Raw genomic sequence first — 27,183 nt, 5'->3', positions numbered from 1 at the left:
AAAGGAAACTATTGAGATGACTTTGTCTTTCTGTCTCCCCTCAGATCTTAAATACTACTGAGGCTAGAGGGCTGCAAATTGGTATGTTGATCATCCACCTTCATTGGAAGGTGGATGATCAACATACCAAGTTGCAGACCTCTAGCCTCAGTAGTTGCTTTTAAGAACATTCGATTGTGCCGAAGAAACCTGGGCGCATTTTTTACTTGTTTAAATAATGTGTGCACGTGTGTGCACACATATCTACTATATATATATATATATATATATATATATATATATATATATATATATATATATATATATATATACATAAATAAATATATATGTAATTATATACACATGCATGCATTCCTGTGTGTGTATATATGTATATATATATAATTATATATATATATATATATATATATATATATATATATATATATATATATATATATATATATATGAATATAAGAAGGCCCATAAAACACTATTTAAACGTTGCAACCAATAGTGTTTTATGGGCCTTCTTATATTCATATTACACTGAGGTATTACAGGAAAAGACGTTCATATATATATATATATATATATATATATATATATATATATATATATATATATATATATTTTTTTTTTTTTTTTGGGGTCGTTATCTAGGTCTAATATCTCTTGAGGATCATTATCTCTATGATATTTACAGTCTTTTGTTTAAGTTTTTACGGTAATCCCCAACGGGCTTGTACTAAACACGCCGTAGGGGTGGATACATTCCGGGTTAAACCCTTGGGGGTCACAATCTAGGAAAGATCCGGTGGTACCTCATTTTACAATGATTTCTTTAAATTTTAATGAGTCATGGACATCACTATATAAAGAATATATATATATATATATATATATATATTATACATATATATATATATATATATATATATATATATATATAATTATACAAATACTGATATATATATATATATATATATATATATATATATATACTGATATATATATATATATATATATATATATATATATATATATATATATATATATATATATATATATATACATATTTACATATCTGTACATATAAATACATGTATAATGTATGTATACATATACATATATCTATAAATATATTTATATGTATGTATATATACATATACATACATATATGTATGTATATATACATACATATAAATATACAAGCATTAAGCTACAAGCGTCCTTTAATATCCAATTCATTCTACCTCGGGAATAATATATTTTCATATATGTTACCCGAAGGGGAATTTTTTAGTTGATAATAAGTTCGTCGTCTCGTGGGCTCGAACCACGGAAGACACTTTATTGTTTCCAGGTTCTAGACGAACTAGTGCTTAGGAATTATTTTATAAAGACTGTGTTTTTAATTTTTTTTCTTTATTAATGATAACGTTTTTACCGATAAGTTGTTCTTTAACAAATTAAGTCTTTTTAATCAGAGTGTACGATCAACCTCCAAAACTCTTTGGTCCTAAAAAGATGACATTCTATTTCAAGGTGTCTTTCTTGAACGAAAAAACGCACAAATTTTTTGTTAGAGACGTGTTCTTCTTTTTTTTAACGTGCTTTTTTCCCATTTGTATGGGGTAAGCACGATGCCTTCTTTTTTGAAGGACTTTGATTTGGCTTTGGGGTAGACCGTAGTCTCGATCGGCTACCCTGCCTGTCATTGCTTAGACTCCGGTAGCGTATATACATGTATTGTGCCAGTCACCAGCGCCCTTTCCCCCAGCAGGGAGGAGTCATTGCGCGGTTAGGCCGACAGTCGAGATGTGTGAGGTGTTCAATCTTTAGCAAATTTTTCCGGTAAACCACCCCTTCAGTGATTGTCTGTAACATCTACAAAATTAAAGTTCCTCGTTGGACGGATCGGTATAGTTCTCGGCTAGCACTCTGCTGGGCCCGCGTTCGAGTCTCCGCCGGCCAATGAAGAATTAGAGGAATTTATTTCTGGTGACCGAAATTCAATTCTCGGTATAATGTGGTTCGGATTCCATAATAAGCTGTAGGTCATGTTGCTAGGTAACCAATTGGTTCTTAGCCACGTAAAATAAGCCTAATCCTTCTGGCCAGCCCTAGGAGAGCTGTTAATCAGCTCAGTGGTCTGGTTAAACTAAGATTTACTTAACTTCTACAAAATTAAGAATTTTGTCAGTCTTAAAAAAAGAAAAAATTGCCACCTTCTTATGAATTGGGAATCGCATACAAATATGCCTGTCCACAGTGCTATGATAGTGTATATAGGTTCGTCTATTAAAACTCGATATTTCAGATTCCATGATCATAAGGGGGTTAGTTGTAGAACTGGGAGACCGTTTAGGGCAAAGGCCTTTGCACTAAACCATAAGGGACCATTGCCCTAAAGTCTATAAAATAAACTTAAATGTTGAAGATTTTAGTCATATATTTGGAGGTAATTTTGAAAATTATATCAGATTAGCAGATTCCTTGTTTATTAAAAAATTAAAACCATATATATAATATATATTCTATTCTATATATATAACATATATATATTATATATATATATATATATATATATATATATATATATATATATATATATATATATATATATATATATATATTACGGCCTCGAAGAGGTCGTTAGCTCTTACCTCGAGAGGTACCTATGTAGCGTTGGCCAGCGTCGAGGCCGAGCGGAGCATCTCTCTCTCTCTCTCTCTCTCTCTCTCTCTCTCTCTCTCTCTCTCTCACACACACACACACCGTTCATCGAATAAAGACTAAGGCTCATTGAGTTAAATGCCGTGTTATAAAAACTAGACTTTATTTAGAAATTTAACAAGAGCAAAATCAAAGGAAACCACGACTCAAAATTAGAGCGGTACTGTTCAAATCAATCGAATCAAAATTCCCAGACCAAAAATCACCAGTGACAGGCATTCCTGCACCAAATAGTATATCAAGAAGATGGACATGATCACTCTAAAAATAAATGTCACACAGTCAGGCAAAATGCACCATTCTCCAATATTCAGTGTCCCCACAGGACCCAGGCAGAATTCTTTTTATAGCCATTGGGAAGCCATCTTCTCACAGTAGCAGTGCTATTCTCACAACTCCAAAAGGAGCGATAACTACCAGGACGTAAATCGAAGTGAATAGACATTCTATAGTTCCTCTCTAAGAAAGCACATGAGAACACATCAGTGCACACATTCACTTGTTAGCCCGTCCCTCAGAGTGTGACGGTCACAGTCACGTTCAATGTTCGATACGAGGGTACAAACCTATTATGACCTAGGTGGCCTAACCGCATGCGAACTAGTCTTCTAAACACACAGGTATCACGAGGTTTTCATCGCTTGATCACGTTACTCCCATGTTCCTGGTCATGGCCGGAGGCAATGCATCGAGCGCACTCTCTGTCTCCATATGCGACAAATATTAATGCCAATATAAAAACCACTTGCTACCGAGAGGGCTTCTCGCACATGAAAAGCTACATTTTTATAGGCCAGCGACTAATCAGCTTTACCAGTTCGTGGACCTGTATAAACGCTGACATAAAAATACCTGCCCTGTGTATAGTTAATTTTATATATATATATATATATATATATATATATATATATATATATATATATATATATATATATATATATATATATATATATATATATATATTCGCTGATATATTTTGTCGTTTTATGTGTTTAGGACTTGAAAATAACAGAAGCGTTGTTTGAAACGTTTTTAAGATGACGACTGCGACACAATAAAAATTTTAAATTGGAAGATGTTTAAGCTCGTCCTCGCCCTTTGTTTTATCTTGGAGCTGAGTTTTCCTGCTACCCAGGTTACTTCTGATGATATATATTTATATATATATATATATATATATATATATATATATATATATATATATATATATATATATATATATATATATATATATATAATACCATATTACTTCTGGGAATGTGTTAATAACGACAGTAAATTAAGAAACAAAAAGAAATAAAAAGCTAAAAACACTAGAAAATTCATAGTTGTAAAATATTTAAAAGCTAAGAACTTCGACCTACCATTAGTAACGAGAAATGAAAATGAACCTCCGGCCACCTGAGTACATGGCTGACTCTTCCAAAATGATCGCAACTCTGCTATCTATTTTTAATATTTTCATTCCATAAATGTGCAAAAAATTAATACTCTCCATATCATGATTGTGAGTTCATATTTTAGCATTCTTACTGTCATTAAGAGATCAACTGAAACCACTTTTCCAATATGACCACCAGTTTTAGCAAGTGCAGCTACAGAGAGCTGTGCAGCTAAGTCCAGAGTTGTAGCACTTTCACCTGCCATGGCATACCTTTTTACATCCGTACTTTTCGGTTCTTGGCAAGATTCTGCTACTGCTGGCAAGTCTGTCCAGTATGGAAGCCAGGCACCATCCATCTGTCGCCATCCCCAGGTCTTGGACTGGGCATTGCTGGACGGCATACTAAAGACTGGCAATAAATGTGCCTTGCTTGAAAGGCAGCTCTCTTGCTGTGCTCTCCAAGAACAGCTACTGTAGGGGGAATGCAATCTTAAGCTCTTTACTTCCTTGCAAAGAGAGCACGTCTAGCCTCATTTATATCTTTATGTGAATTGCATCTGTCGTACATTAGCTCCACAAGTCTTCATCTTCTACAGCTTCTGGGGTTGAATTTAGTTTGGTGAAGGTGGGTGTGACACACTGAAGCACAGTCCATGTTTGCCATGCAGACTTCCTCTGCTTTCCATGAGAGGCATACACTGTCACACCCACTAAATGAATGGAAAAAGGAAAAGCTGAAGCTTTTGGTTCCATAGCTGCTGCAATTTTATGAATAGGTATCTACCTCTTGTCTTTTCCTCTTCCAAATTTAATCCATAATTTGTTCAAACCAATATTTTCCATGCTAGATACAGCTATGATGACAGCATCAGTGTCTGAACCTCATATGATTGCACTTGAGATGTTTTCATGCTTTAAACATTGCGACATGCAAAAAGACTCTAGTATCTGCTTCTTCGTGAGTGCAGTCTTGTAGGTCAGCAGTGTCCTGCTGAGCTTTCTTACAAAGTGCAGCATCCTCTTTGGTGACAATAATGTAGGTTGTGTCATTTGCCTGAGATGAAACAATTATGTCTACTAAATATGTAAATAGTTCAGTTTTGTCCTGGTCATTCCTGAGGAGGCTGGCCCAAATGCTGGGAGTTTTTGCAATGCTGGTCACTCTGCAGCAAACTCCTATGCCTTTTTTTTTTGTCTTGTTTATGTTTTCATACTGGCTGCCTTATATACATCAAATACAGAGTGTGCTTCTTGGAATTTCTGTGTGCATAAGACTCAGAAGTAGACCTCTTTGTTGGTTTCTGAGCATTTACAAGTGCTGCACCATCGATATAATAACATCAGCAATGGATTCTTTTTCTTGGGTGCCTGATGCCTCCTGTTCTAGTAGAGGCAGCAACTGAGACTTGGTGACCTGATGCATCTGCCCATTCCGTGCTAGTGATGGAGGGGAATTTTGATTTTCATGTTGAAAGAATACATTTAAGTCATATTGTCTGTTCTGGCATGAGATGATAAGTTGTGAAAATAGATTACGGTCTTCCTTTATGGTTTGCAACGACTTTTTGAACTTGGAACCTGTAGCAGGCATCTTGCAACTATACAGTAAAATTTTGTTCTTGTGTATTGGCTCACAGAATTTGCTTGGTGTCTTGAGTCTCTAAATAAAGTTTGTGAATTGTGCCTTTCTAAGGTTCTTCATAAATCTCAAAGACTCATTAACTTGCTGTCCATAATTTCATGACATTCGAACACAATCAGATCCAATGAATCATCCTCAAAAGGGTTGCCCCATTCTTTGGTTACTTTTCTTAGATTCTCAACCTTTCAAGAAACCTTTCTTCACACTCACAGTTTCATCATGATACTTTCCCTCAGATTTTGTATCAGAATCACTTGTAAGCCTCAAACTCATCAATCAGGCAGCTTACTTCAGGACCAGCCGCTGACCACTTTCTGAGAGCCAATGTTTCCACCATCTCCTTTCACAACAGCATTATTCTGCTCTTGCTTGTTTTACAGACATTTAGGAAAAAGGCCGAGAGGTTATTTGAACAGTGAAATCCGCCTTTGTGCTTTCAACAAATATGTCGTTTTGGAGAGCGTCCATGTCTCTCAAATGAATTGAAAGCCGCTAGCATATTGTACATGGTCAAGGGCAAAGAAGAGAGAAATGAGCTCCTGCAGCATATCTTTATACAAGTTGAAGTTTTACCCTGGGTACAACCTGGTGAAAATGAAAACCGAAAGTTCTAATTGAAACAAGATTCCAAAAGTAGAATTGTGAACACTGACACTCATATGTTGATCCAGCTTTCAGAGCTTAGCTCACTTTCTTCTGATTCCTGGATATATGCCATATAGGCGGCCTTGCACAGCTGATATAATCTGCAGGCTGTCATCTGATGGGCTAGGCATGTCCCCTTCACATGTGAAGCAGAGATAAATGGATCTGCTGTTCCAGGAGTAGCTATTTCTGCTTCTGCAAGAACACCAGTCCAACCACTGTCTTTCAAGAGATCACCAAGAATTTTGAATGCTGATAACAGTATCAGCATACTGCAAAAGCCATTCCCATTGGATTTGCTTTGCAATTGAATTGCAAGTGAATGAACTCACTCTTGAAAAAGGGGCATAATATGACAAGCTTACTTCAAAGGCACCTGTCACTTACAAGAAGCATGTGTTTCCCACAGTATGGACACAACATCTTCATTCTTGTTTGACAGACTTTCTTTCTCAAGTCATTCATACCCAAGAGAAATATGTTTAGATTGCTCAAGTTGTTGGTGTCTTACATTTCCATTGGATGAAGGGAAGGGGTGCTCAAGTTTAAAATGATCAGGTAATACATGTGTAATATTCATGAAGAGAAAGTACTTTTTTTTTTTTTTTTTACTTTGTTCCACTTTGGATAATTGAGGCCAAGTTTCTGACCTCATCTTTGATATCATTACTTGGATGCTGAAACACAGACGTCCCTGTCCCATGGAAAGATGTTTGTGCTATTATGGCATTTGGATTATGGTCCAAACTGTCAACAGCGCAGTCCGTAAAGAGTCATTTTCTTAGTGTAGCGGGATAAACCTCTACTTTCTCCACAGCCCTTGGTACAACTGCTTCTCCCAACCCCTTTGTCAATTCTAGAACCATATTGTAGCCGGTGCAAATTCCATGTTGATGAAGTGTACCATTTAGTTGCCGCTTTCGGGGTTTTGCAAAAACCAGGAGACCAAAGTATATCGGAAACTAAGGTTCTCTTTACTTGGAATGTCTGGTAACTGTTGAAGATGAGGGAGTCTTCTGACAATTGAAGTACAAAAGTTGTGCTAAAGCACAACTTTTGTGCTAGATCAGTAGATGATGATCTATATTTAAGTTGGGGTTTTATATCTTCACCATTTTACAGCATGCATACAAATTCCAGCAAACTTAGTGGCAAAGGTTCTCTTCTAGTGACTGGTGTTTAGGTTCTATCAAGTTCTGTCTCATGTCCAAGTATCTGCTTCATCAATATATTGGCTGCTTTTAACATGATTAGCAGGCTTCAGGCATCCATGACAAAGAATCTGTTGCTGGTGTTATTGTAATGGATGGTGAAGCATTTGTAAATGCTGTGAGACCAACAAAGAGGTCTACAGTTGAGCCCTAGTCGCATGCTGTGGCTAGGGCTTCTCACACTTTCCTCTTGTAGGCAAGCCAAATTTCTTTTTTTTTTTTTGAAGGCCTCCAGTTCTGGGATGTGGGCAAGTACCTGAGTTTTCAACCATGTTTAGTGCACAAAGGAAGCATCAACATTTATCAGTTCCATTCTTTGTTCGTACAAATCGTAAAGTTCTACCATCGTGAAATAACAGCACCCAGCTATAGTCAACCATGTTTAGTACACAAAGGAAGCATCAACAATTAGCTGTTCCATTCTTTGTTCATACAAATCATAAAGTTCTACCATCGTGAAATAACAGCACCCAGCTGTAGTCAAATGCTTCTCTCGTATGTACATTTCAAGCTCAGCAAAAGCACAGGCACATGTCTCTTGGTCTGTACTACACATAATCATCTCCAGTTTTCTGGGAATTCAACCAGACTCTTTCCCTGTTGTAAATGCATGTCTGACAAGATGGGTGATACATACTGTCCTGGGAAATAATATCTCCAGCACTAAGCTTGGCTAAAAATTCTCATCCAGCAAGTTGATGGCATATTGTTGCAGCTTTTCATATAAAGGCAGTGTCATGGCCATTGTAAACCTTTGATTTGTGCTGGTTTGTCACAAATAAAGCAGGTTCCTTCTTTCTCAGACTTAGCTTCCTCTGCATCTTCTTCACCTGTGAATTTTGCACATGGAACATCATCTTCTTTTGTCTTGCACAATGACTTCCTTTTCATTTCCAGTTTTTTGGTTTGGGAGATGAACATACATGATTCATGATGTTCAACTTTGTTCTTTTCAAAGGTCTGGATTCCTTCATCTTCGTCAAGCCTTTTGGGATCAAATGGCTTACCATTGCATTTGAGCAGTAAAATTCAGGAATGTTTGTAGCAAGGGTAACGTAGCCACCACCGGATGAATCCACTAGTCTTTCATGTTTGCCCTCTTGGCAAAAGCAACAAAGCTTCCAGTTAATCTAAATATCTCCCTTTAGTAAAGACTTTGATTTCCAAGATTGTGCTGCCATTGCTTTTGTTTTATAGGCCGAGGGTTTATCCTTTTACTACCTTTACATCATATATGTACTCTCAGATATGGGATACAAATAGGTTTAGATATGTTATAATCCTACCTCAAACCCAATCGTCCATCCAATGCCAATGCTATTTATATTTAATTCTTGTGACCTGTACACCTTCCAGAAGACTAGAGCCCTGTCTTCTTTGTCTCTGCTCTCCCACACTGGCACATCCTGCCAATTTAGGTGTGGATGTTTAACTTTGAACTGGGGCCAGGTAAACAGCATTTGGGAAACAAATGACACACCTACCATTAGCTATCACTGAACTCCATGCTGAGCTTCACAGCTATACTATCCACCAGTGTGCCCTGTTAGTGCACTGGCACTACACTATTACAGTGTTACATTGAGCTAATTACCTATTTTTTTTTAAATGGGGATGAAAATGGGTTAAGAAGGGCTTAATTCATTTCTAACCCACAAAAATAAACTAACCAAGCTGAAGCTACCTCAGATTTATGTATTGCCGAACCTTTCACCTTCGATATGAACTTAAGACAAATACTTCACCTTTTGATGACCCTTTTGGATATAGTGACAGCCATCTTGGATGTTTCTAGGCAAAAAAATTGCGTATCTCAGTACTTAAAGACTTGCTTTCAATATCTGAACATAAACTAAGGATGCATGAGGAATTTCAGTGTGACTGAGCCGTTAAATATCTATATTCATATATCCACAGGAAGCAATTTTGAAAGCCTGCCGGCCATGTTGGAAAATGGCAAAATTCTGTGTGGCCGGAGGTTGATTATGAGAAAGAAGGCCAAGAAGAATTGTTGTGCAGAATTTCATGCTTGTATCACCGTTTGCACTTTTTCGCTATTATTTTGAAGTTCCTCGTTCCACTAACTGGTTATTAAGCAGACACTCAAGGTCAGGCAGTTCGTGAGGTTCTTGTGCTTGGTATGCAATGCAAAAATCATCCATTTAGATATAAGTTTTACAGACTTTTGCTTGGCTCCAAATATTCGAATGATTTTTACATTATAGTCCAAACACAAAATCCTCAAGAACTACCAGTCCTTGAGTCTTTTTTTTTTATTATTATTAAACAGTTAGTAACCCAATCTAAAAAAAAAACCACACGTCCTCCATCCAACTTTATTTAATAAACGTTTTGTATTTTTGTCTTTCCCGATGTCACTCGGCCTTCCTTTCTAATTACTGAAGGTTAGTCGGCGTTCTTAGTTCTTGAATAGTATTATTAACATGAATTTTTTACTTTTTATTTTTGTATGATTTTTTAGCAATTTAACATTTTTTTAACATCGTTTTTTTAATGTATTGTGTTTATTAACTGATTCAGAGATGTAGTAAAGTATTATTACGAAAGGTCGGAAGAAAGAAAAGTGCTGAACTTGCCCTGTTTCCTTCGTCCACCCTTGTATTGATAACTGTACCTTTGTCGGGTTTTATAAATATATATACAGATATATTATATTATATTATATATATATATATATATATATACAGATATATTATATATATATATAATATATATATAGACAAATACATGCATATATAATATATATAATGTACTGTATATATATATATATATATATATGTAGATATATATATATATATATATATATATATATATATATATATATATATATATATATATATATATATATATATATATATATATATGTGTGTGTGTGTGTGTGTGTGTGTGTATGTATAAAACCCAACCAAGGTGCAGTTATCAATACAAGGGTGAACGAAGGAAAAGGGTTAAGTTCAGCACTTTTTCTGTATATATACATACATATATATACATATATACATACATATAAACATATATACACACACACACACACACACACACACACATATATATATATATATATATATATATAAGCGAATCCCACAGGAAAAAGACAGGCAGAAGTTCAGTACCAAGTGCTTTCAAGTTTATCAACGCACGTGAAAGCGCTTGGTACTGAACTTCTGCCCGTCATTTTCCAGTGGGATTCGCTTATACACTGAAGTCACGTGCATCTACTGTGATTTTTGAAGCATATATATTTTTATATATATATATATATATATATATATATATATATATATATATATATATATATATATATATATACACACAGTCGACCCTCGTTAAGCCTGACCTCATTAACCTGGACATCTGATAAGACAGACACCGAAGAGGGCTAGCTGATTTAAAATATGTAATGTTCGACTGCGATTTAAGATTTATTGTTACTGTTCCTCTGCTCGTCATGTACCACTTTCCTTTTTATTTACCAAAGGTAAATAAAAAACTTTTCATTTATATTTTTATTTCATATATAGGCTACTGTTCTGTATTTATACTGTACTGAACTGAGATGCTTTTAACTTATAACCAATTTAACACGCTCACGGTGCGTACCGTCATTAAGAAACGCTATTGTCTGGAACGGTAGGAAGTATCGAAGCCAGTGATTGAGCATTAACAGTTTACCTATCTGCTGCCCGACTGGTAGCTACAGTACAATGCTTTGTATGTTTTTTTAGGAAAGAAAAGACATGACAGAGGTAAACTTTACGAAGACAAAAGCAGAGTTACTGAACAATACTTGTGTTTGTGTGGCAAATGACATAAGAGAGAGAGAGAGAGAGAGAGAGAATTGTCAGTTCCCTGTATGCAGCGTAATTCTATCCTCGAGAGAATAGAGAGAAGAATTTTGTTTTAAAGGTGTGTCAACGCAGCTTTAGTAAATATCTTCTGAAGCAAAAAAAATTTATATAAATATTTTTTTGCTGAGGAATCTCTGAACCAACAACTTTGTATTCAAAGTAATAAGTAGGAATTCATTCTATTCTTCATGTAACCAGTAAAACACCTACACTATTAAAAACTTCATTTTGTATTCAAAACACGCGCACTTATGTCGACGTCAGCTTCTCTGAGCAAAAGTTCTTTCTCAGACAGAATACAGCTAAAACCTGATTGGCTGGCTGGTTGCCATGGAGATCTGCTAGCCAATGACAGCCCTCTACTTCTGTTCTATTTATAGACACATGTCGTGACGGCACTAAGTTTGAACGTTGCCATGATCGTGATTATGTGACTGCTGATGGCAAGAATTACTCAGTAATTTGCTTTATATAATTTTTTCTTCATGAAAACATGAATTCAACAATAATTTTAACTTTATATAGTGGTATGAAAATCCCACAACAGTCTGTTGTGGTGATGTGTCATCACTTGCGAATCCTATTCCCGGACCGTCCTCAGATTTACGACTGCAAACAGATGACAGTAGCAATAAAAAAACAACCGTCTCCAAGATCCATATGATGAAATGTGTTTTATAGTCTTACTTATCGTTAAAATTCACAAGTTGAATTACAATCATTTTGATCATGTATATTTTTGCATTTTACAGAATGTTTTTGTTGAAAACAAAATGTGTTAGTGAACTTGTGGACTTAATTGTCTCACTATTTTATTACTGATGATCTTAAACATCTCACATTTATTTAAAGTATGTTAACATAGATAATAATAAACTATAATGAATAAATAACTAAAATTTAAAAAAAAACATGAAAAAAGGAAAAAAAGTCTTATTCTTCATTTTGGAGACCACTTCACTTTACTTAACAATTATGCATTTATGTCTCGGCCTGGGCATCTGCATGTGCGGCTGAATTCTATAATTTTTATCATGTTTTATTCTTCATTTTTCATCTTTTACCATGAGCTTTAATTCAAACGTTTCTACATTGGTTTATTATCCATACTCTTTATAAAAATAATGAAATACAGTATATTTATGGGTATTTATAGGTATATATATAGATATCACTGGTTAAACCGGACTATCGGCTAAGACGGACACCCTGGCCCCCATATAAATCCGTCTTAACGAGGGTTGACTGTGTGTGTGTGTGTATATATATATATATATATATATATATATATATATATATATATATATATATATATATATATATATATATATATATATATATATATATTATATATATATTTATATATATATATATATATATATATATATATATATATATATATATATATATATATATATATATATATATATATATATATATATATATATATATATATATATATATATATAAAACCCGACCAAGGTGTAGGTAGGCGAGGACCAATGGAAAGTAGCCATACAAGGGTGAAGGAAGGAAACAAGCTAATTTCAGCATTTTTCTTCATTCCGATCTCTCCTAATTATACCATATTACAGTCGCTGGGAATCTGTTAATAAAATGCTAAAAATCTTAAAAAAGTAAAAGTTTAAAAACTTCACAGTTATAAAAATGTTTCGCAGCTAAAACCGCCAACCAACCTTCAGTAATAAGAAAGGGAGACGAGTAACATTGGGAAAGACAATAATAGAAAACGTAGACTATATATCAAGACTCCCAAATGCTGTAATAAGGTATAATAACGAAGGGTCGGAATAAAGAAAAATGCTGATATCAGTTGGTTTCCTTCCTCCACCCTTGTACATGCGTTTTCCATTGGTTCTCACCTGCCTCCACCTTGGTGGGATATATATATATATATATATATATATATATATATATATATATATATATATATATATATATATATATATATATATATATATGTATATATTATATATATATGTAGATATATATACTGTATATGTGTATATTGTATGTATATATATATATATATATATATATATATATATATATATATACTTACATATTAAAAGTCACTTGTACATATACTTACATTTAATATATATATATATATATATATATATATATATATATATATATATATATATATATATATATATATATATATATATATAATTATTCATATATATGTGTATATATATATATGTGTGTGTGTGTGTGTGTGTAACTGAATCACAAAAATATGGAACGTGATGAATATATAAATAAAGACAAAATCCACGAAGGAAAGAGAAATACTGGAGTGCTGCGAGGCCTTTTGACTGTCATCCTTTACTTAGCAGACTGAAGAAATATAAAAGTATATTTACAAAGAAAGCTCATATAAATGATAGATGGGGATTACAAAGGAAAAAATATGTACCTGGAATCCAACACAATCATAGGATTAGCAGAACTGCCAAAACAGGGTTAAATATTTAAGAGGTTTTACAAAGGATTAGGATTAACTGTTCAGAAGCAAGGGCAGGACAATTAAAAGATTATACAAGGAGGTTACTGACAGCCAAAAAATGTTAGTACAACAATATAATTCTCTTTGTTTTTGTAAACAATAACAATTTTTGCAAGATGAACATTTTTGCAGATAAAAAGTATATTAAACATACGAATACATAGAAAATATATATAAGGTAACTAATTTGTAATTAAGTCAGTGATTTTATCTTGTAGGTCATTCTTGAACATTTTTCCAATACAGGGGCCCTAATAATACATGCCACGGCAAAGTTTAAAATTGCAGCTGGAAGTAAGTTGTATAACAGTGGACTCCAAAAGATTTCTTGATGAGAAATCTTTCGATCTGGCAATCACTGAACTTTCAGTCCAGTTTATCCTGAGAGAGTTTTCACTTAAATGAATGAATATATCATTGGATGTTTGTCCAATTTTGACTGAATACATATGTTGCTTAATAATACGTACATCTAAATCTTTGCTAGACTGGCCAATATAAAAAGAGGGGCAGTCCAAACATGGAATTTTATATATTTTTGTTTTCTTTAGGGCTGTTTTTATTAACATTCCTTTTAGTGTGTTATTATAGGAAAAACGAGGTTGACATTAAAAGAATTTAACAATGATTTTATGTTTTCAAAACCATTAAAATAAGGCAAGCTAAGAATGTTCTTAGGGGTTTCTTTCTCCATGTTACTTTCACTATAAAACTTTTTGTGGGCTTTATTATAACAAATATCTACTATATGTGAAGGGTAACATAAATCTGTCCCTATTTTTCTTATGTATTCAATTTCTTAATCCAAATACTGGGGACTGACAATGCCCAAAGCTTGTAAAAACATAGAGGAAAAAATTGATATTTTGATATTACGGTGATGGCCTGAATAAAAATGGACGTAAGTTAAGTTGTTGGTTGGTTTCCTATAAATACTGAATTTCCATTGAAATGGTTCTCTATGTATTAAAACATCCAAGAAAGGGAGGCATTTGTCTTTTTTTTTAATTCTGAACTTAATGGATGGTACCTGGTTATTCAAATTAGAGAGTAAATCATTTACATCAATACCAGCAGGCAAAACAGCTAAAATATCGTCAACATACCTATACCACTTTTAAAGGAGTGTAAATGATATTAGGTAAATATTGTTTTTCAAAGAATTCCATATGCAAGTTTGAGAGGACTGGGGATAAAGGGTTGCCCATTGCCATACCAAATATTTGTTGGTAAAATGCACCATCGAATATAAACTTACAATAACAAATGCACAACCTAGTGAGTGAAATAATAGACTTACAGGTAGAGGTAATTCATGATGGATTAGTTCATTGCTAAGATACTCTAAAATAGAATCTATAGGGACTTTAGTAAAAAGAGAACAAACATCAAAACTAACGAAACTATCAGTGGGGCAAAAAGTGATTTTGTTTAATTTATCAACTAAATCTAGACAATTATATACATGAGAATCGGAGATAGTTCCAAGTGACGGGGACAAGAGCTTGGTAATATACTTCGAAAGTTTATATGATCTTGAGCCAGCAATACTGATTCTTCAATTGCGTTGGATTCCAGGTACATATTTTTTCCTTTGTAATCCCCATCTGTCATTTATATGAGCTTTCTTTGTAAACTTACTTTTATATTTCTTCAGTCTGCTAAGTAAAGGACGGACAGTAAGTGTCGAAAGGCCTCGCAGCACCCCAGTGTTTCTCTTTCCTTCGTTGATTTTGTCTCTCTCTCTCTCTCTCTCTCTCTCTCTCTCTCTCTCTCTCTCTCTCTCTCTCTCTCTCTCTCTCTCTCTCTCTCTCTATATCTATAGATATATATATAATATATATATATATATATATATATATATATATATATATATATATATATATATATATATATATATATATATACACATAGTGTATTTAAAGTCACCTTTACTCCAATTGCAGATACACAGTAATGTATATATACTTATATATATACTTTATATATATATATATATATATATATATATATATATATATATATATATATATATATATATATATATATATAACTGAATATAAAAAATATATGGAACGTTATGAATGTATCAATAAAAGTTGTTATTGTTTACAAAAAATTAGAATTATTGACTTGTACTTTTATAGCACTTTTTGGTGGTCAATCACCTCCTTGTATAATCTGTTAATTGTCCTGTCCCTGTTTCTGAACGGTTGATCCTGATCCTTTGTAAAATCTCTTAAATATTTAACCATATTTTGGCACTTCTACTAATTCTTCAGTTGCGTTGGTTTCCAAGGACTTTTTTTTTCCTCGTAATCCCCATCTGTCATTTATATGAGCTTTCTTCGTAAACTTATTTTTATATTTCTTCAGTCTGCTAAATAAAGACAAGTCAAGAAAGGCCTCACAGCACTCCAGTTTTCTCTTTCCTTTAATTTTATATATATATATATATATATATATATATATATATATATATATATATATATATATATATATATATATATATATATATATATACATATATATATATATATATAATTTTATATTTCTTATATATATATTATAGGTTAACTCTATATTATATACAGATATATATATATACATATCTTTATATATATATATATATATATATATATATATATATATATTTAATTTTATTTCTTCATGTATGTTAGAAGTTAGGTTAACTCTAGTTATTACAGATAGATTTTATATATATATATATATATATATATATATATATATATATATATATATATATATATATATATATATATATATATATATATATATATATTATATGCACTCATTTGAGGCTTTGAGAAGTGTATTACAAGAGACTTCACTGTCCCGGTTCCCAGCAAGACATCTGGGAAAAGGTTGCCACTTGCTGAGCCTCTCTCAGACTTGCCTGCTATCTTCTGCAGTTAGCCGGTTACTCTGTACCTAATGAATTACTTACGCCAAAAGGTGCAAAGCATTTTTTTTTTTTTTTTTTTTTTTTTTTAAGAAAATTTCCTCATTCGTTTGTTGCTCGTCAGAGATCGACTGTTGTGTGTGTGTGTGTGTTCAGAAATGTTTTTTCATTGACGTGAATACAGCTATTTAGATAAAGAATAATATTGTCACAACTATCACTATCATTTCATTTTACTTTTTAGGTTTTGGAAATTAGGGAGTAGGGACGAACCAAATCACAGAAAAAAAAGGAGAATTTGAATGTTGATGATATACTCCACGAGCATATTTCTCGATAGGAATACAGGATAACAAGAAAGACATTTGTGACAGCTGGAAAAGCTTTGCTCTACCGTGAGAACCTCTTTTTGCAGCCTGTCTGCAAAATCACCTGAAATTATTGAAGGAAGGCTGGAGCTCAGCAAAATACAAAATGTTGCCACCCTGCACTATACTCAAGATGTATTGGAGAACTTTCCTTCTCATATTATCTCCCATCATCGTCGCCATCTTACCCATAGTTTCTGCGACAGATGTAAGTATTGTTCTTCTGTTGTTACCTGCTTTGTCTGAATGAATATAAGCCTGTTGATTAAGATACTCTTACTGTGCAAATCACTTTAAAATTGTAATGACATTCCTAATGAATTTAGTAGATATTTGCCTTAAAGAAAGTCATTTATTTTTTAGTCTTAATTTTGGTCTTATAGTATATATGCATATATTGCAAAATAAAAGCTAATAACATTAACATTGGTAGTTTCTGTATGGACATTTTTATGGATAAAATGTTGTTTGTAAAACTGCAAAGTTTATTTTCAGTTTTACATAGCATTTCGCCCTGTTTTCCCACCACCTTCTGTTACTTCTTTCTTACGAACACCATATTCTTTAGAAGCTTGAATTTCAAGTCAGTGTCCCCCATGTCTTGTTCCATATGAATAGAGTCCATCTTTTGAATAATGATAATAATAATAATCTTAATTCCAATGCCCCGGTTTCCTGCTAAGCAGGTAGATGTACAAATGTGATAAAAACAGGAGTGTCAGAAAGATTTTAAGGATGTGTGAAAGAGTAAAATTTGTGTAGTGAAATTTGGTGTTGTAGTAGACACTGTTGAGATTTTGAAGTAATGTGCCTAGTTCATGAATGAAAAAAGATAAGATAAAAAGGACGGACAAGGAAAATATCCTGAGGAGTTTAAATCTGTCCTCTGTCTGGCCTGGTTTGTGGATTTGCCGGTGGATCTGAATACATGGGAATATGATAAATAAGGAGACAGCAAAGTTGTTGATACATTTGGATAGTCTGAATGATTCACTTTCCTTGAAAGAGGTTTGGGGGAGCAAAGAAAAGTAGAAGCTGATGAAATTATTGATGTGATTTTCAGCAAGTACTGTAAAGAGAAATGAAAGGGTAATAAGGGAGAGTTAAATATCAAGAATTAAAGTTAATGAGCTAGAAAATCTTGAAATGATAGATGCAAATAGAGATGCTGCTTGAAAAGAATGGTGTCCTACACAGATGAAGTGAATGTTTTGAGGATTTGCTGTGCATAATGAAGAAATTTTTGTTTGTTTGTTGTTGCTCTAGATTAAGCCATTCTTGTGCTGGCACGGACTCTTGCTCTTGCAGCATCCCATGTCAGAAGATCTGGGTAATGCAAGAGTGGAAGGGCATCATTTAAATTTTGAAGGCTTGTGAAGTGACAGTTAAGGATGACAGTAAATCAGCTAAAAGGGCAGTTAATTGCTGAACCTTTTGACTAAACCTGGGTTCATCAGTAAATACTGAAACTTCCAGCACTTCCCCTCAAAAGACATAAAGACAGATAATTGCATAGTTATATTTCGTTTTATATTTCATATTTGTACATGTACATGGTGTGGTGGATGTTCGAACCTACGAATTAGGTTAGGAGGTCCATATCTTGGAAACGAATGCCAGTCCCCTTTCAGATCACTGGAAACACCAAAACAGCTGACCTAGCTGTGAAGGGGTGCCTCAGTACAGGCATGTGCCATTCCTTCTGACATCGGTATTGCCTCTGGCCACCATGCAGATTGCTTTATTGTTGTGAAGATGTATCTGAATCCCTTAGATGGGGGTAAGGGTCTCACTATTTCAACGTACAAATGACTAGATCATCATCTGCATTGTGGAAATTCTTTGATGCCATATTCTGTGTCAGTTTATTTTAATGTTTGGCACTTGAGGCACTGCTTGTCCCATGATTTCATGGTCCTATTTGCCCCATGCCAGATGAATTTCTTTCACTAACTTGGCCATTGTCCTTCCAGAGGGGTGGGAGAGTTCGTGGATGAAGTTAAAGACCTACTTCTTGAAGGCTGTTGGTTCAAGGGGTCGAGGACATCACATCATGTGTCGCTGAAAGGGATGTCTTCCTAATGTAGGTTTACTATGGAAGTGTGATAGGCCTTTGCTTTGGTATCTCTAAAGTTGTGTATTGGACTCCACTGATTTCTATTCCAGATAGTGCATCTGCTACTGGATTTTTACTGCCGGGTATCTGGCAAGTGGTACACCCAAATCTGGCCAAAAGTTGATATTGTTGGTGGGCAGAGTACACATCCTGATTTTTGGATGTAGGAGTGGTGATGGTTCATCAGGATTGTGAGGATTGTACCTTTGAGTAGGTGTCTGAATGGTTTGGTACTCAGGTATATAGCAAGAAGTCTTCTCTTTTGAAAGTGCTGTACCTTCTTTTGGCTGGAGTTAGTTACCTGTTGAAGAAACCTGAAGGCTGAGATTTCTATTGGTTGATTGTTCTATAACAGAGTCCAGGACAACTTTCTTGTGTCTGTTTTGAGCATGATCCTGGCCTATTAGTGTTTTTTTTTATCGTTAGGATGGCTACAGTTAGTCCATGAATTGTCAGTGTTGATGCAAAAACAATTCTGTCTCTTCCAAGGTAGTGGGGGACGACCTTATTCTCTCACGAGAGAGAAGCAGTATGTGTAGTCCATTAGTGGCCTCTTTTGTTGGTGGAGTGGTCATAATTTGTCAGTTAGTTAGGATGTTTTGCTAGAAACATATTGGTTTACCATGTCAGTCTAATGTCACTTGTGTAGGGAAAGTCATACACAGACTTCGAGAAAGAACTAACTTTATTCTCAGGACTTGACCTGTCTTGATATGACACTTAGACAGAGAAGTAATGGCAAGTGGTTGACCAGACTTGCAGGTGAGACTGTGAGACTGGTAAGGCAACTGGTGTACAAGCACGTTAAAGCAAGGGCACTCTCTTATTGGCTGACGTACTTGGTGGCTAAATCTAGGTTCATTGACAGCAAAGCTTGAAGCTTACAACACATCTGTGTAATAACATCTTCCTCAGAAAAACTCAGCTGGCCTGATTTAAACCTGAGATTGCTGATAAGGCCAAATGCACTCATGACTCTAGGTTTTAGTTATTTAAAACTGATGTTAAATTTGTAGTTACTCAGTGTATAACGAAAATGTTTTTGATCATCTCTCTCTCTCTCTCTCTTTCTCTGTGCCCTTTTATTAAAAAAATGTTTTTAAATCATACAGAATTGCAAGAAGCATGCTAAAGCTTAGATTCTGATAACCAACCAGTTTCCAAAATCTCTTCTCTCAGGAGGCCAAATGCGGCTACGTCATGATCATGATGGCCATCTTCTGGATGACGGAGACTTTTCCACTGCCGGTAACAGCGCTCATCCCTGTGTTTGCTTTCCCCTTCCTGGGTATCCTTCCAACTGGGGAAGTCACTCAGTTGTACATGAAGGAGAACATCATGATGTACATCGGAGGAATGATGATTGCTGTTGCAGCTGAGCATTGCAACTTGCACAAAAGGATCGCTCTTTTTGCAATCTTTTATTTGGGTAAGAATTCTCATGCTGCATGTCTTACTGATTCTGTAATTGTATTATTTTCTTTTTATGTATTGAAACAAGATATTTTCCATTTCGGAATTAAATGGCCAAAATACTTCTATTTTCAGTGATACAAACCTTTGGTGTCTGTGTTCATGTACACTCAGAAACATGCACTAATTCGTGTGAATGCCTTTTCTAAATAAAAAAAAAAAGTAAACAAACAAAAATATTACAATAACTAAATTTGTTCCCCAGTTCTTCAAGTTAATTTATTTTTCCTAGCAATAAATTACTCTAAAATAGTATATTCATATATGCAGTTACTTGTAATCCTTAATACTCCAAATCATTCAAACTCTCTCTCTCTCTCTCTCTCTCTCTCTCTCTCTCTCTCTCTCTCTCTCTCTCTCTCTCTCTCTATATATATATATATATATATATATATATATATATATATATATATACACACACACACACACACACACACACATATATATATATATATATATATATATATATATATATATATATATATATATATATATATATATATATATATATATATATATATATTTATATATATACAGTAGAACCGGTTCTCGACCGTATCAGAACTCGACATAATCAGATTTCTACTGAAATTTTGAGTAAATTTTGCTTTGGAGCTCGAACGAAAAAAACTGAATCTGATCCAATAAACCAAGTAATTTTTGTAGAGAAAGTGTATTGTGTTTCGGTCAGTTGGTGCTAGTTGGCATTGTTCCCATATGTTGTTTAAACTGCGCTCAGCTGTGCTTCAAGTGTTTTGATCTATTTCCTTAGTTTTTGTGGCTTTTTGTACTTTATTTTGACAGTAACATGGGTCCGAAGAAAGTAATTGCAGACAAACAGAAAAGGAAAATGGAAAGAACCACAGTTGAACTTAAAAAATGAGATTATTGAAAAGTATGAAAGAGGCATTCATGTAGCCTAACTGATTTAGCGTCTCAGTTTAAGCTACCAAGATCCACCATAAGTACATTTTTAAAGCACAAAGAGGCAATAAAAAGTACTAGTGTTGCTAAGGGGGTTACGAGTTTGACAAAATAGAGGCCTCCCATAATAGATGAAATAGAAAAATTGTTGTTAGTATGGATAAATGAAAAACAGATTGCTGGTGATAGTGTTTTGGAGGCAGTAAGTACCCTGTTATTGTTGTAGAAGATGCACGTGCAAACGACACACCCCTATTTTGCAAGGATGTTTTGTGGAAAAACAATTTTAGTATCATAACATTTATTGAAAGATGTTTTAAAGTGATTTTGTAGGGAACATATGTATGATTCTATGCATGAAATACAATCAAGTACATAACCCTTTATCCAAAATGCTAAAAACAGAGAGAGAGAGAGAGAGAGAGAGAGAGAGAGAGAGACGTGTTGGAGGTCTCTCTCGCGTTTTTTTACCAAAAAATAAAGGGTTTTCTCTCTTGGTGATTATACCTCTCATAGAAGGCAATGTTAATAGTGTCTCTACGTAATAGCTGGCGCGTAAGCCGGATAGTGTTGTGTAATTGCAGGTATATTAATCTGCATTCTGGCCCAATCAGTGCCTTCAAAATTTTCAAGTTTCAACTTCTCGAAGCCTATTGACCCTGGGAAATGGGTAATAGAATGCTGTGTAAGTGTTAGTGCTTGGCCCTCCCTTCACCACAAAAATGTCACCTGACCAACTTCCAACCGTCGTGCCAGTGACCCTGGCACCTAACAATACCTGTGCCCCACACACAAGTTCTGTACTCGCGAGCAATTGTCTTACTTTCTACAATACCAAGTCGAACCATTCCGATGTCAAGTCTACTATACAATCGGTCAGTGCAGCCTTCTCCGACGAAGAAATTAATGCTGCATATATAAAATGCAAAGACCTGATACCAGAAACCATGAAAAGCTTATCCTCTCTCAAGAAAGTATCATATAGCACTAAGTGGCTAAGGACCTGCTCGGTGGAAATCTACGCCAATGACCCTTACAATCTTCCTCCAAAGGGGCCTGCCGATCTAAGCCTACCTGCAGTGTACCATACGGCAGAAAATGCCTTTCTAAAAGCAAAATCCCTCTCAGAAAAAATTGACAAAACCTCAGAAAAAATTGAGGAAGCACAAGACAAATTTTCACAGATCTGGGACGTGATCAAAGGATTACAGGAATCATTCGACATGGGATGTGATCAAAGGAGTGCAGAAATCATTAGACAATCGCACAGCAAGACACCAGACTCCTTCGAATGAGGCATCTATTATTTCCTCACCTCCCAACAACACGAGAGAAGCGAGGGTGCGACTCGAAGTCGAGATAGCCGTACCCTCCCATGAGGGAACTGCCCTCTCTCCCTCGGATGAAAAGCCCAGATCACCTGTAGACCCATTGGAGAGGACCGACGAATCTCCAACCTCCTCTCTCTCCCCAGTGCCTCCGGTGGAAGATAGATCGTCCGCTGAACTGAAGCCCAACATTCGTGAATCACCTCGCCCGAAACCTGAGAAGAGATGTCACGTTGTGATTCACAATTTACGCTCTTCGGTGAAGCTAGACGCCATAGTAGAGGGAGTCATGTTTCTCACGGACTCCAACCCTCTTATCTCCCAAGAACTCATACATAATTAAACATACAGTAAGTGGCCTACAGGATTACCTGCCTATTTCAACACCTCGATGTTCTTAAAGGCAAGAATTTCGGTCCTAATATAAAAGTCTCAAGATACAACCTAATCCGGGACCAACCTCCCCCAGGGGAATTTACTGACACCCCAAGTAGGGGTTCAGGTGCATGAATGCCCACCCCCGCTGGCTAACCCCCCATCCACCCAGATGATCAACTCATTCATTTCCCATCTTCGTGAATTGCCATGGATACACTAGATATAATCTCTTGGAATATTTTTGGCCTCAAGCGGAACATTCCCCCCAAACATGTTCTGGAAAAACTTCAAAGGCATCGTTGCATTACAAGAAATACTCCTCTGGCCTCATGACCTTGCCATCTTCGATTCAGTGCATGAAGACTTGAGAGCTTTCTCGACCTCATCAATGCAAGTTACAGATCATATCGTAGCTGGTCCCCAAAAGGGGGCCTTTCTTTCCTGTGGCACAGATCGCTAGACAATATGGTGAATGTGTTGACCTATAGGATTGATAGATTGCTGGGGCTTCAAGTGACAGTTGGGGACTCTAAGATCCTAATAAATAATGTTTATATGCCCTGGGAAAAGAACAGTAATTTTGATCAATACTGCATGATCCTAGGTGAGTTACACAGCATTATTCACGATTCTACTGCTGATCATTATTTGTATAATTGGGGACCTTAATTCTCAACACACAAAACAATTTTATAACGAACTTTCTCGCTTCTGTCAAAATCACACTCTCCGAATTAGCAGTGTGCTGCTCCACCCTCCCTCCTCGTTATTCTATTGTGATCTGCAACATTTGCTACGATCTTGCAATGGCCTATGATCAAAGCCCATTACAGGTGTCATTGAGTACCCTCCCCACCGTGAACCCCCTAACTGATCACCCACCTGCTGTTAACTGGGATTTTAAAAACCAACAGAAAACCAGACCCTTTAGGGAAACCACGGAAACCAGGCTGCGGTCAATAGCGCAACCGGCAGACGCCTTACTGTGCACTAACCCAAAATGTAGAAACGATCATCACAGGAGAGATCTGAAAGAATTCTATTCGAATATAATTTCCGCTATCCTTGCCCCGGCAGGGATACCTTTAGATCTCGTCAAGGCAACTCTTGTCATATACCTGGATGGAATGACTTGGTTAAGGATCTCTGTACACATTCACAAGAAATGTTTCTACTGTGGAGGCAAAATGGTAGCCAGAGGAAAGGACACTTTGCACTGCTAATGAGGCAGGCGAGAGCACAGTTCAAACTTGCCCTTAAGCATTGCAGACTGAATGAAAAGACTCTAAGAGCTGATGCAATGTCTAGAAAATTAGAATCTGGCGATTACCCCCGTCTCTGGAAGGACATTCAATCCCTAAATCCCAAACCTAAAAAGCTATCACAGAGAGTAGGAGAAGCCGTCGGTGACGAGGCTATCGCAAGAATGTGGGGCGACTACTTCAGCACTATCCTGAATTGAATAAACGATCAAGACTCTCGCAGGGATGTAAGTAACCTCCTTACTGATAATATTCAGTTTCATTTCGCCGAGCTTATTACGCCAGGTAACATCAGCAATGCCATAAACAACCTACCTAATAATAAATCGCCCGGCTGCGACAGTCTGCCTGCTGAAGCTTTCAAATTCTGCCATCCGATAATTTACGTTTTGCTAGCTGCTCTATTCAATGCGTGCATATTTCACCAGTTTCTCCCAGATTCGCTACTCTTAGTTCACTTAATACCATTAATAAAAAACAAGTTAAAGGATGCAGCTGACCCTGGCAATTATCGCCTGATTGCAGTTACTACAATTGCGTCGAGAATACTTGGGTCTGTTCTTCTAGTGAGACTTCTTCCCTTTCTACACACTACTGACAACCAGTTTGGCTTTAAAGCAAACCACTCAACCGACACCTGCATCTACGTCCTGAAAGAATTGCTGAACTATTACCTATCATCAGCCTCTCCTGTTTTCCTAAGTTTTGTAGATGTGAGAAAAGCATTTGACAGAGTAAACTACCTGAAGCTGCACAAACGAGGCACACCTCTATATCTCATTGTCATTTTATGTTGTTGGTTCTCCACAAAGCAATTCTGTGTGAAGTGAGGTAACGTACTGTCATAACCTTCGGCTCCCTAAACGGACGCCGGTAAGGGGGCATTCTCTCTCCATACCTGTTAACACATACACAGATGTCCTGAATGTCAAACTGATCTCACTCCCAATCGGATGCACTATCAACGAAACAACAATAAACAGCCTCTGTTACGCCGACGATATGGTTCTGATTTCTCCATCAGTGCAAGGTCTCCAGCGACTCATCGACACCTGCCGCCAATATGCAGAGGAATTTAATATCCTATACAACGAAACAAGACCCAGTGTATGTCACTGCTCCCGAGATCGCTTAAGCATATTGCAGAACCACGTTTTCCTCGGAAATCATCGTCTGGAATTCGTTCATGAATTTCCGTATTTGGGCCACATTATCACGGACGATCTAAAAGATACGGCAGACATAGAACAGAGGCGTCATAAACTATGTGCAACTGACAACATGATTGCAAGGAGGTTTGCCTTCTGTCACCGAGAAACAGTATATATGAGTGTTCCCTTTAGACGAATTATACCCGAGAATCCATGAGACGTAACACTGTTGTTCACAATGACATTCTGAGACGCCTCACAAACACTACTCGCTATCACTCAGCCACGCAGATGTTCATAGAAAACCGCCTGGATAATTTGAAAATCATTGTGAGGCGAACAGTGTCCAGTCTGATCACCCGACTGAGAAACAGCAGCAATTCGCTCATACAAAGCATCCTAAGCAGCGAGGCAAGAAGAAGATCTAAATTGTGGGAAAGATTGGATAATGAGGCGTCTGTTCCTTAAATGTCTTATTCTCTATTTTTGCAATTGTGAAGTCTCATCTCCAGAATCTGTCATCATCATCATCATTATTATTATTATTATTATTATTATTATTATTATTATTATTATTATTATTATTCTACGTTTCTTGTTATTTTCAATATTCGTATTTAGCCTTCTGGATCTGACTTCTGTAATCACCTAAGGTCCCCAGATGGAAATTAATCGTCTGCAATCTGTATTTATTGTTATCATTTTTTTCTATTATTCTCCATATAATTACTGTCATTACCGTTATTATGGATTCTATTTTTTTCTACTTCAGCAACTGTGTGGATACCGCCGATAATTATTTTTATCATGTTACCTTATTATTAGTATATTATTATTATTATTATTATTATTATTATTATTATTATTATTATTATTATTATTATTATTAAAACATTTTGAGAGTGAGCGTCAATTTATAAGGTTGGTGGTTTGGCGTGCTAAAGGCTGACTTGTGTCATTTGGGTGTGTGCTGCTATTCAGATTATTTTTCTTACGAAATCCCAAGAATTGACTTTAGAAAATCCCAAGATTAACAAAAATCCCAAGATAATAAAATAATTATACATCTGCCAAGCCTTAGAATCCTAGATAATCTCTCTCTCTCTCTCTCTCTCTCTCTCTCTCTCTCTCTCTCTCTCTCTCTCTCTCTCAGGAAAAGATACTGCTAATTTGAGTCTCTTTAACCATTGGGTATTGGGTATTAGCACATATGCACGCGCTGTGTATGTGTTCATAATGTTTTAAAAATGTATAGTAC

The 27,183-nt window shown here is 35.5% G+C and overlaps 1 protein-coding gene across 2 annotated transcripts in view; it reads left to right on the top strand.

Moving 5' to 3' along the window:
- LOC136833429 (Na(+)/citrate cotransporter-like) overlaps positions 1–27,183 on the top strand; it is a 59,796-nt gene that overhangs the window by 13,590 nt on the left and 19,023 nt on the right. The window contains exons 2-3 of one of the 2 annotated variants that reach the window (XM_067095574.1): positions 17,170–17,501; positions 20,589–20,838. In XM_067095574.1, the coding sequence (XP_066951675.1) occupies positions 17,400–17,501; positions 20,589–20,838 (352 nt within the window). In that variant the 5' untranslated portion in view covers positions 17,170–17,399. The remainder of the gene's footprint in view (positions 1–17,169; positions 17,502–20,588; positions 20,839–27,183) is intronic. The other variant, XM_067095575.1, reaches the window with a different exon arrangement.

This window comes from Macrobrachium rosenbergii, chromosome 51, assembly GCF_040412425.1.
Source record: "Macrobrachium rosenbergii isolate ZJJX-2024 chromosome 51, ASM4041242v1, whole genome shotgun sequence".
Lineage (NCBI taxonomy): Eukaryota > Metazoa > Arthropoda > Malacostraca > Decapoda > Palaemonidae > Macrobrachium > Macrobrachium rosenbergii.
Note: the sequence above shows the minus strand (reverse complement) of the source record. Positions and strands in the feature narration are given on the sequence as shown.